Genomic DNA, 12,202 nt, shown 5'->3' with positions numbered 1-12,202 from the left:
TTGTAACATGTGATATGAACAAAGCTGTTTATAACTAGAACTTTAAGATATCTTTCACCACTTATAGTTCAATATTTACACCTAGAGATGCATTTAGAAAATATTAAGGAAGTCAAACATATAAAAAAGACTTGTGTTTCAAACATGTTACTAGTAGCATTATTTTTAAAGGAAAAACTAAAAACCTATGTATTTAAAACTATAGAGCTGTGAAAATTGTTATGTATCCATAGCAGAATACTACACAAGCAAAAAAGCCAAGCTTTTTAAAATCAAATATTTAAAGACAAAAACATAATCTGGAGAGATATCTCAGTGGTTAAGAGTACTGACTGCTCTTCCAGACATCCAGAGTTCATTTCCCAGCAACCACATGGTGGCTCACAACCATCTGTAACAGGATCCAATGTCCTTTTCTGGCATGCAGATGTACATACAGACAGATCACTCATATACATAAAATACATAAATAAAACATTTAAAAATAAGGGCAAAAAAAAAACTACTCATGTTGAGTTAAATGGTTATAAAATTCGTAATATGATCCATATTTTATACTATATAAATATACTATAATGAAGAACATTCGTTTTTAAATAACAAAGTAGAACAGTATTAAGCCATTTATTACTTATTTCCTAGTATTCCTGTGGCATAAAGAGCTGATGTTATTGTGGATTTTATAGTCTTGTGGATTATATTTCCAAGTTTCCAAATGAGAGTAATAACTGAAGGGACAAGTAAATAATTCTTAGGGCAAATTTTAAAAAAAAATATCAAGGAATAAATACCGACCTCACTACTCTCAACTTAAAATGTGTGTTATATGGAAAGAGTTTTCTGCTCATGTCTAAGGTTTCAGGAAAATTACAAGGTACTACCAACTACTTGAGTCATTTCCAAGAGACTAATAGTTTAATATCATTTGCTAAATATTCATCTGCATCATTGTCAGGAAATATGCTATCTGGTTATAGGTTATATTAGTTACAAGTAAAGGGTATTTAAATTAAGGGGGGAAAATGATTCCAGTTCCACAAAACACCTATTAATGGTATCAAGATATATGCTAAAACCTACCAAACTCAAACTCAAAATTTGACAAGAATCCTAAGCTGGTGCTTTAAAAAGTTATTTAAATATCTTTGAACTAGGTCTGATTAATTTCACATAAAATATGGAAATTCCATAGGCTATTAAATAAACAATAAATAATTCATTCTGAGTATGTAACACTGAAGGGCTGGTGTATAATGTTAAATATGAAGCCTAACCCAATATATATGAGGTTGTGCTGTTTATAACCCACTATAGTAACACAAACTGTATCATGCGAAATTAGAAAACTGACCAACAGAATCTTCAGAGATCTTTTGATAATAACAAGACCTTTTAGACATTCACAGTATTCTTGGCTTTCAAAGATCAGGAGTCTTGGTATCTTAAAACATATTATCGTTTGAATAGCATTTATCAAAATAATTTTATTATCCCTACCTGCAATCCCAGATTGAAATAGTATTGCAAAACTTTTGTATCTAAAACAAAAAAAATTATGAGATTGACATAAGCAATTTGAATTATCACTTAAAGACACAACCACCTCACACACTACCACTCGCAAGTATTTTAAAGGACTATTTTTCACTTGGCATAGCTATGATTATTTTGAGACACAAAGTTTAATCAAGCGGATCTGATTTTAATTTCTTTTCTTAGTATTGGACAGATGTTACTAGAATGTCGTACGTTATGTTACTAAAATAGCTAGAAAAGACATTTTCTTGCTTGTTTCAAGATGGAAATTTCAATACAACAATACCTCAGTTAGTAGCATTACGACTACATAGCATAGTGCTGCTCTACTATCTCTAAGGGTGCCCACTGAAAACAGACATGATATGTAACAACTCATCTTATTGTCATTTACCTTAACACACTCCCTCCAAAAGTCTAAAGAGAGGGGACAGTAAGCAAGGCAGGTGAAAACCAGTTAAAGTCCAAGATGATAAAATTCAAATAGTTCATAATTAACCAAAACTAGATGTGCATACAGAAGAGGAATGTCCAAAGCATTCTTGTTTTATATTATTTTAATGTTTGGAATGAACCACCGGCATTGAAAACACTAAATGAGAATGTTACTGCTGAGCAAACTCCTTGGCCCTGTTCTCAGTATTTGAATTGCATCCACAAGTGTATTTGACTGACTGTGGCTGACTTGGGTCCATGCATATTTTTATTATTACTATATCCAAAGTACCACTATCAGATGGATTTCTGAAAAAGGTCTCTTTTAAGTCACAGCCTTCCTATAGAAATACATTTTTTAGCATTTTATAAGAATCATTTTGTATTTTAATTTAAAATATAGGGATATAAAACCAGATGTTCAAGCAAAAGAATATAAGGAAAGCAGTAAATAAAATTTTTGGTACACACAAACATCAACATAAAAACCCGCATACCAATGTTTATGACAATATTATTAACAGACAAAAGGTAGCAACAACCAAATTCTCCATCAATTGATAGATAATAAATATGGTACAAACATACAATTATTCAACGATAAATAGAGTGATGTATTGATAACTATTAAAAGAAGGATGAACTTTAAAGACATGCTATTACTCACAAAGGCCAAGATCTGAAGAAACTAGCCTACATACCTACTGATAAATGAATAAATAAAAATACATATATACAAAATGGTTTTATTCAGCCATAAAAAATTTAATCATGAGATCTATTGGAAAATACATGGCACTACAGGTCAGGTGAATAAGGCAGACTCAGACAACTATTTCCTTTCATATGGAGAATCTACTTTTAAAGGTTTTTTTTTTTTTTTTTTTTTTTAAATAAGTTTTTCTTCCCTTTTGGTTTTTCAAGACAGGTTTGCTCTATGTAGCCCTGGTTATCCTGGAACACTCTCATGTAGACCAGGCCAGCCTCAAGTCGACTCAGAGATCCACTAGCCTCTGCCTACTGAGTGCTGGGATTAAAGGCATACACCACCATGCCTGCTTGGCTTGGAACTTTTTAAGAAGGTATTGTCAGCCAATCATTCATGCCAAGGGTAACGCCCTTATGGCAACTGTATTTGATGTACTAAAAGGACAAAACTGAAAACTGAAACATCAATGGGGTTTGGAATGACAAATTAGTATGTTTTGTCTCATGTGAATCTAGATTTAATTATACATAACTACATGTAAATGTGTATAAAACACATAAAAGCAGAAGGGTACTAATTAGAAAAAAATAACCAGTGGGGGCATCAAGTATGAGGAATGATAATGGGAATGTGGTGAAAGTACAATAACTCACAGTAAAAAAAAAAATGTCATTATGAAATTCATTCTATTACATGGCACGGTGATTTAAAAAAAAAAAAAAAAAAAAAGCTTGTAGCTCCAGCCTGACAAAATCCTAACATAGAGAAAAAAAGTACATATAAAGTATATATGCAATCCTATCACTGAGATAAGAAGCATGTTTTCACACATCACAAGTACGTTGAGACATGGAGTCTGTCTGTGCCTGGCTTATTTTACCAAGTATCATGTATGCCCTTTAGATTCATCCACAAAGAACAGAATTTTGTCTTTTATGTAGGTGAATAGTATTCCATTGTGTATATACACTCATGTTTATTTTCCATTATGGTTGGGGAGGTCTACTAATATATACAATTTACCTTTAAAACCATCAAAACCAAGGTAGGTTAATTTCTAGTCAGAAGGATAAAAGGAACAATGAGCAAATATGTGATAAAACAATACAGTTGATTATTGAACATAATCTTCCTGCCAATTATTAACTTTTTAAAGATCAACAATGTTTATCTGAGTCTCTTCACAATAAACTGCTAGCAAAATAGAAAATCTGCATTATGTGATGGATGAATACTCAAAAGGTTGACAGAATAAAGAAATCAGGATTTAGATATTAGGTTAAATTAGGTAGAAACAACAATAATACTTACAAAATATGAAACCAAGAAGAGGAATAAATGTTTGTGTTGACTGGTGAAAGACAAGAGGAAAAAGATGAGGAATTTCATTAGAGACCTTTAAGTTTGAAAGTTAAAAAGCTAAGTGAAATTGCCAAGTAAGTCACCAAAATTTCCAGGCAATGCTCCATAGATTTAGAATAGACTATAAAGATATACTCCATGGGAAAAGATCAAAACAGATGAAGAAAATCTAGGTGACTAGTTCAGTGGCTGAAAAGAACTCAGAAAAAAGCAACAGATCGGAAAAAAAAAATCAGGAAAAGCAAGAAAGTATAAGCAAGCTGCTAACAACATACAATTACAATTCTCTCTGAGTGATACAGCAAACTCAGGGACAACAAAGAACTTCTGATGGTGGGGGGGAGGAGATCACTGCTGATTGTTTAAGAAAGCAAGAATACAATGTTCACATCCAAAGCAGATCAGATGAATAGACACTTTCTCTATATCCCCAGAATTCAGTTGACATACCAAGTATTAAAAAGGTTAACAATTTTATACACTTCAGGAGAGAATTTAAGACATAGAAGAAAATGTTTAATATCAACTCCCAATTTAAAATAAATGAAATATTTGAAAAAAAAAAACAAAGAGTCATTTGTAAATTTCTTTCAGGAAAGATACGTAGCTACAAAACAGGAACAGAGGAAGAATCATGATTCAGTCCAATTATTTACTAGCCATCTATGTAGAAGATACTTGGAATTGCTACTTTTGTTAAGCACCTTGAATTATATCTTCAAATCACTCTCATTTGGTCTGTACCATCAACCATCAGGAAACTATTCTAGACTCAAAAGCCATCTCAAACCTAAATTACCTGGACCAAATCTCAAAATACACTACCTTGGGGCAGATCACTTCCACTTGGATCATAGGAATAAGGCGGTGGTGGTGGTGGAAGAGAAAACCCTGAAGCATCTCCTGCTTCAAGAGGAGTGGCAGGAGGAGGAGGCAGTGGTAATGGTGCTGCCACTGGTGTTGCCACTGGTGCTGCTGCTGCTGCAGGTTGAAAATAAGCTGCAGCAGTAGAAACAGGAGAATTATTAGGGATAGGAAGGTATTAATTAACAAAGAAATAAAACATGAAATAGCAATATACAACTGTTGTCCCTTTTAAAGCAGTAGCTGACCCGATTTTTATTTTTAATTCTCAGTATAATCATAGAACACTGAATTCTCATGAGTTGACTTAAAAACAAACACTTGGAGGTTGCCCAATGCAAATTTAAAGATGTTTCCAGCAACCTATCATTCTTAGTCAAATCATAAGACAGAAGTGAAGAAACAAAATTGAACACAGTAGAGATTTTCGCATCCTTACATATTCTCCTGGCATCCTCAGAAGAATGTAAGGAACTTTAAATCACACAGAATCTAAAAATCGGGCTAGATACAATATTTTATTTTTACTCTATCCCTGTAATGTTCTATATTCATCACTATAATTTAAAATTATCCATCTAAGATTTTTTTGTTTTAATACAAAATTAAAATGTATTTGTTTGCATATTAAACCCCATGATAATAAAAGTGTTTCCAACCAAGTAAAAAGTTAATTCATGTAATATACTACTTAAAACATGATATTTTGACAAATGTTAAATGACACAACCCTTTAAATTTAACTAGTCAATTTTAGTCAATTTGCAAAATGAAGTACCAAACTTTAAATATGTGCTATCTACATATTTTTAACACTAAAAGGCATAAACAGTTTCATCTCATTATTCAGTAAGACATAAAATTCAGAACTCTAACACACATGGTGTTGAGCTTAAAAACAAACCACAAGCTAAATTTGTTACTCTGAAAACTTAGCCAGAACAAATGTACTTTGTCTTTATTCACTGGCAACACTAATAATAAATTCAAATATACCTTATATGCAATTACATGCTAATAGTAACAGGAGATATATCTACAGATGACTCCAAAGCAAAAACAAACTCAAACAGGTTTCTTTTTGGGGGAAAGGGAAGTATAAAGAAACAATCCTCTTTTGATTTAGTGTTGCTTACATAACAGCACACTTGTGAAAAATTCACAGAACTGGACAACAGAAAGTGAAATTTATTAAACCTAAGCTACATAGCAAATTTTAACTTACATAATAGAAATATCTATTTTTATAGTTTTAGAAAACTCTTGATTATCAGAGTACCTACTAATGCTTGGATGTTTCTGTAAACATGGCTTTTCCAAAGTTATTTTCCTTATCTCTTTTAAACTAATACTCAAAACAAATCATACTAGGTTTTTGGATCTGTCAGACCAAGATTGTAATATCAGCTACCTAGATAGACAAGGCAGAAGGATCTCAAATTCAAGGCCTGCCTGAGCTACAGAGTAAGCTCAGGGTCAGTGTAGCAATACAGTGAGACCTAACCCTAGTCTTGAACATGAAAGGACAGCTAGGGATGGCTTAGTACTAAGTTATTGACTAGCATGCACAAGACCCTAGGCTGAATGAACAGTACCAAGAAAATGAAATAAGATAAATTACCCAAAAATAGAAATGTAATTATGGTCACTAGGTACATGCCAACTACTAGACCTAGAGTTACCAAAATAGTCACAAAACTAAGAGAATCAAATTTAGAGAACTAAATGTTATTCTCTTCTAACTGGCATTTCTTATAAATGTGTAATACTACAGTCATTTTTTTCCTCTAGTATGTAGCCCTGGTTAACCTGAAACTTAATTCAAGTGTGTGTGTGTGTGTGTGTGTGTGTGTGTGTGTGTGTGTGTGTCTTTCTGAGTGGGGACTCAGTAGTCGGTTCTCTCCTTCCAACTCAGATCACCAGGCTTGGTGGAAAATACCTTTATTTAGCTACTCAGCAATATTGACAGCCACAAGGGTTAAGTTTTGTAGTGAATCCATCTATCTGAAGCATTAAAATCCTTTACCTAGCTGTGATTTCAATTCTTTAAGCTCAGACCTCTGCTGAATGCAAACAAGCAATGCTTTTCCATATTTAGTGACAAGTAGTAAAGCTAGGGTCCAGAATGGCATTTCTAATGAAAGAGTCCCATCATAAACATTTATTAATGTTCTTGTTCTGAGCACTGTGCAGTGCATTTTATCTACAAATGAAGTTGAGACAGAAAATAAATGTACTGTCTGGCTTAGTTATTTAAAGTGGTATACTACCTAGGTCTAGAAGTAAAACTGTCAGCCATCCCAAGCCATTCTCAGTTCTGCCATGGGACAGCCCTTTCACTTCCCCATGATTAACAATAGTACTCTACCACCAATCACTTCACTATGGTTTTCACCTTAATTTTCCTACCCACAGTCCAAACTTTTTTCCAGTATACTACTGCCAAATATAATTTGAAAAAAATTACTTTATTTATGCATGTTGGTGTTTGCCTACGTGTGTGTTGTTGCACCACATGCATATCTAGTGCCCTCAAAGGCAAGAAGAACATCAGATATAAAGTTTCTAATGGTTGTGTGCTGGGAATCAAACCCAGGTCCTCTGGAAGAGCAAGCAGTAAGTGCCCTTAACCGTTGCATCGTCTCTCTAGTTGCCCAATTAAAAAAGAAGAAAAACTTTGATGGCACAAATATTTCTATGCTACTGAGTTCAGCAGCTACTAGTCACACATAGTTTTCTGAACATCTAGCATGCTGCTACTAAAGGAAGAACTAACGGTTTATTTAGTGGCAACTAATTCAAATTGTCACATGGAGATTATTACATGATTCAGTATACACCTCTAGATAATTCTTCAAGAAAGGTTCATAAGAAAAATATTGGGGCTAACATGTTATCCATTATGCTAGAAAATCTCTATAGCAGATCAGAAAATCTTAGTTCATGGGTGTTTTGAGTATTTTCTTTATATTTGTTTGTTCTGTAGGGACAGTAGGCTAGCATGCCACAGCATGTGTTGAGATCAGGGGAAGAAAATGTCTAAGAATTTATATGAAATAAGGAAATATTATAATCTGAATGATGGATATTCTCTGTTAATATTCTAAGCAAAGTGCTATTATGCATATCTCTAAATTCTCATGATTTTTAGCTTCAATAAAGTTTTCTAAATTATACCTTTTCCCATGATTCCAAATTGACCATTCCACCTTCTAAGTAAATTCTGGTTTTGTGGGGGATAAAGGAAAAGTTGTGTGGTTTTTGTGAGACAGGGTTTCTCTGCTTAGCCCTGGCTGATCTCACTCTGTAGACCAAATAGGCTGATCTTGAATTCAAGAGTCCCACCTGCCTGTACCCCTGCCAGGTGCTGCTACTAAAGGTGTTGCACCATCAATGTCTTTTTTGTTGTTTGTTGTTGTTGGGTGGGTTCTGTTTGTTTTTTGACACACGGTTACTCTGTGTAGCTCTCTGCTTGAACTCAATACCCACCAGTGCTGGAATTAAAGGTGTGCACCACCATGCTTGCCCATAGTGAATTCTTGTGGGCCTTTCAAAGAACTATGTAGTGATTATCAGATCACCTAGTTTTATTGCAGATGCCGGGGGCAGGAGGGGGGGGAACCAGATGAAAAAGCTATATGATTATAACCACTTTCCTAAAACTCTAAGACTTTAAATTATATTACCTCATTAAAATCCAGCAACTACTCCATAAATAGGTAATATCTGTTGGCATTCTCAAGCTCATGGTAACTTGTGTCTATAACTTGTTAAAATCACACAGCTAGTAAGTAGTAAAACCAGGGCTATAATATTGCAGATTTCTTAAGTTCTACTAAAGCTTACTGCTTATTGTGACATTCACAGGACAGGAGTTACTACATGGCTATGAACTTTATAACAAACTGTTGGGAAATTTACTATATAAAAGAAGAACTATTTCTATGTCAATCCTTAAGTAATAGAACATAATTCGTGGGCCTAGTGAGATGGCTCAGTAAGTACAAGAAATTGCTGTACAATTGAACTCTGAGTTTCATATAAATGTGGAAAGAATCAACTCCAAAGTCTCCTCCAGCCTCACCTCAGTATCTTTACTTCTGTTCCATATACACAGTAAGAAAAAAGTTACAAAACAACTTGAAGTGGTAGGAATAGTACACGTTCTCTAACTAGCCACTGAGTAGCAAAGGGCAGGTAAAAAAAAAAAAAATCTTATCAGAGCCCTATTACAAAATCAAAACCAAAAATAAATAAATAAATAACTTTAAAAAAAAATCACAATTTAAGCTGACTCTCACGTTCCTTAGTGATAGAACAACAATTTTAAGTAAAATTACCGTATCTATTCATTTAAATTACAATACTACCTAGTAACTAGAATAACAGTCCTAAGTAGAAAAGGGTTTACAAGGTAAATAAACACTAATAACCCACCTGCATTGTCTTGTGCAGGTGGAGGTACAAAGATGACAGGTTGCATGGCATTCTGTGAGGAAACATCAGAGGTACTAATAGCTTGATTATCTCCTGCACAGTTAGATATGACTGGAACTGGAACATGGCTAGCCCAAGAAACTGAAATTGTTGCAGAATTTTCTAACACCTGTAAGTGGAAGAAAAATTAGAATGCTGAAGTTTGGTTTCTCAAACCGTATTTGTTGCTTCCCCTCAACCTGAACTTCAGGAAATTATGTCTTTGTTGACTAAATACTGAGAAGTCAATCTTCATGCAAACTATTTATAAAGTTACTTCTTTTGCAGATCTCTGACAATGAGAGCTATGCTTCTTTCTGTAAATATACTAATTAATATCAAAACCATAAAACCATCAAGTTGTTCATAATAGAAAGTTTCCCTCCAAATTCCTGCTCTTTACTTGTCTAGTTGCCGTTTTCCTAAAATGGGAACTTCTGAGTCCAAACAGCTTTGTAATATATATTCCTTTCCACTTATATTTATATTTACCCACAAATGTATTTAAGTACTAGAGGTGCTTTGTATTTAAGTGTAACTGAATGAAGCGTTCTTTTTATTAAGATACAAAATTCTTCAACAGAACATAGTATTTTCTCAGGGCATATGTTATATACAAATGTGTGCAAATATAGTAAGACAAATGTCAGAATAACAAATAACTAATCTCTTAAACACCTTCTTCACTGGCAGCTTTCAATCACCCCTATCCCATCCAATCATCTAAGATTACAAAGTCATCAAATCCTACTAGACTGTTTAATCTTTGCTTGACCTTTTGGGATATTAAAGGGCCATATTCACTACTCCTGAAAATGTTCTCAGCCCAGAGTATTAATACTTTTCCTCTTTCCTCAACTGTTCCTTCTCATTTTCAAAAATATGATGATCGATCCACTGGCTCTATTCTAAGTGCTGGTCTCATACTCTTTCCTTTTCAGCTACCAGGCCAACTCCCAGTTCATGTTTCAGTAAAGAAGAGAATCGGAAAGTAATTTACTACAGACTAATTAATAACAAGTTCACAGAAGATCATTAATAGTGTTTGAAACAGGTACTTAATGGATTTGAAAATAATGTATTAATCCCTGTGTCAGATAACAGAAGGCACAGTACTACTTAGTGAAATATAAGCTGCTGCTCAGAATTATGATGAAGGCAAAGAAAAAAATCTGTTTTTTTTTTTTTTTTTTAAGCTCACTGTAACTATTTGGTAACACTGTGAAGATTACCTTCTGGGGGTAGTTGTATGAAGTAACTGTGTCTTGAGGCACAGAACATGGTCCACTGTCCTGAAGAGACTTTAATAAAAACAAAAACATAATTGAATAAAGGGAAACTAAGAAACCGAAGGAAATTTTCACTCTTTCCTATCCTCTCCTATCATAACTCCTTTAGTTTCATGCCCAGCCCTGTAGCAGCCTGTTTGCAGGTGGCTTTTCCTTCCTATGGATTCTCTCACCCAACACCAACCTAACCCCATTCTTTTCTGTCAGCTCTAATACCTCAGAACACTTTATACCTGGTAGCCCCAGTGGTTAAATCTGACAGGGACTAAGGAAGGTAATTCCCACTATCCTTCCTATTCTTCATTAATATCTCCACATTCCAGTCTCACCCTCAACCAGGTTACTTACAGGTGTCCCTCCTCCTACCTTAACTCCATTCACTAGAGACTAAAACGCAGACCCAAGTTCATCCCTGTCTCTTCAAATCATTCTTTGCCTTACCTCAACCTACTTGCAAGATTTCCTTGTTCCACCACACATCCACATAACTTCCCAAAATCCTCATCTCTTGATGTGGACAGAATCCCCCTTTATCTCTTTCCTGAAGCTCTTCTTAGCCTTTATTCCTAGCCTACCTTCTATTCTTCTAAGCCATCCATCAACTCACAGGACTCAATAGCAAGCAATCCACAATCTACAGTTATCACACTTTTCTAATACCCAGAAGAGGCAAAAAAAAAAAAAAAAACCCAAGAAGTAGAAATGCTCACCCAACAAAGATAAGACCAACCCCAGTTGACTAGACACTGGTGGAAAATCAAAAAAATTAACAGACAGGACAATATGCCTCCACCAGAACTCAAGAGATGCAATATAGCTGAAGCATAAGATGAAAGCTAGTATGAATGTTAATTATTAGGAATGGAATAGCTATAATGTTCAAGACCTTAAAAGAAATTATGAATCAAAATCCCTTAATGAAGTCTGTGAAAACACAAAAAGTAAAATGAAATAATGAAAGCAATTCAAGAGATATAAATAGAATCACTAAGGAAGCCTCAAACTAAAATAAAACTGGAAATACAAAACTTAGGAAATTAAAATCCTCAGAGGTAAGTTTCACCCACAGCTCACAAGACAGAAAAGAAAATCTCAGGCAGGGAAAACAATAAAATAGATGAAATGAATACCTCAGTCAAAGACAATATTAAGTCAAAAGCTCTAGGCATAAAACATCTAGAAAATCTGGGATTATAAATTATAAAATGACCACATCTATGGATAACAGGAATAGAGGAAGGAAAAGAAACCCAGGTCAAAGACAAGAAAAATATTTTAACAAAATCATATAAGTATACAGAACACCAAATAGAGTGAACCAGGAAAGAGATAAAGAATAGATCCAAGTAATTAAAAATAATTCAAAAAGAAGAAGATCATGACACCAAGGAAATTAGAGAATCCTAAGGACATACTTTAAAAATGTATTTCCAAACTGGAGAAACCTATTATTTGTGTCTGTTTGGGGGGAGGGGAGAAAGGGAGAGAGGGAGGGAGACTGATTAATTTTAAAGTTAAAGAAAGATCAGAT

At 34.1% G+C, this 12,202-nt stretch overlaps 1 protein-coding gene across 1 annotated transcript in view; it reads right to left on the bottom strand.

Moving 5' to 3' along the window:
- ALG13 (ALG13 UDP-N-acetylglucosaminyltransferase subunit) overlaps positions 1-12,202 on the bottom strand; it is a 50,461-nt gene that overhangs the window by 3,570 nt on the left and 34,689 nt on the right. Inside the window, 4 exon segments of the mRNA XM_080909688.1 lie at positions 1,498-1,538; positions 4,868-5,041; positions 9,344-9,512; positions 10,615-10,683. Coding sequence (XP_080765814.1) covers positions 1,498-1,538; positions 4,868-5,041; positions 9,344-9,512; positions 10,615-10,683 — 453 coding nt within the window.

This window comes from Micromys minutus, assembly GCF_963924665.1.
Source record: "Micromys minutus genome assembly, chromosome: X".
Lineage (NCBI taxonomy): Eukaryota > Metazoa > Chordata > Mammalia > Rodentia > Muridae > Micromys > Micromys minutus.
Note: the sequence above shows the minus strand (reverse complement) of the source record. Positions and strands in the feature narration are given on the sequence as shown.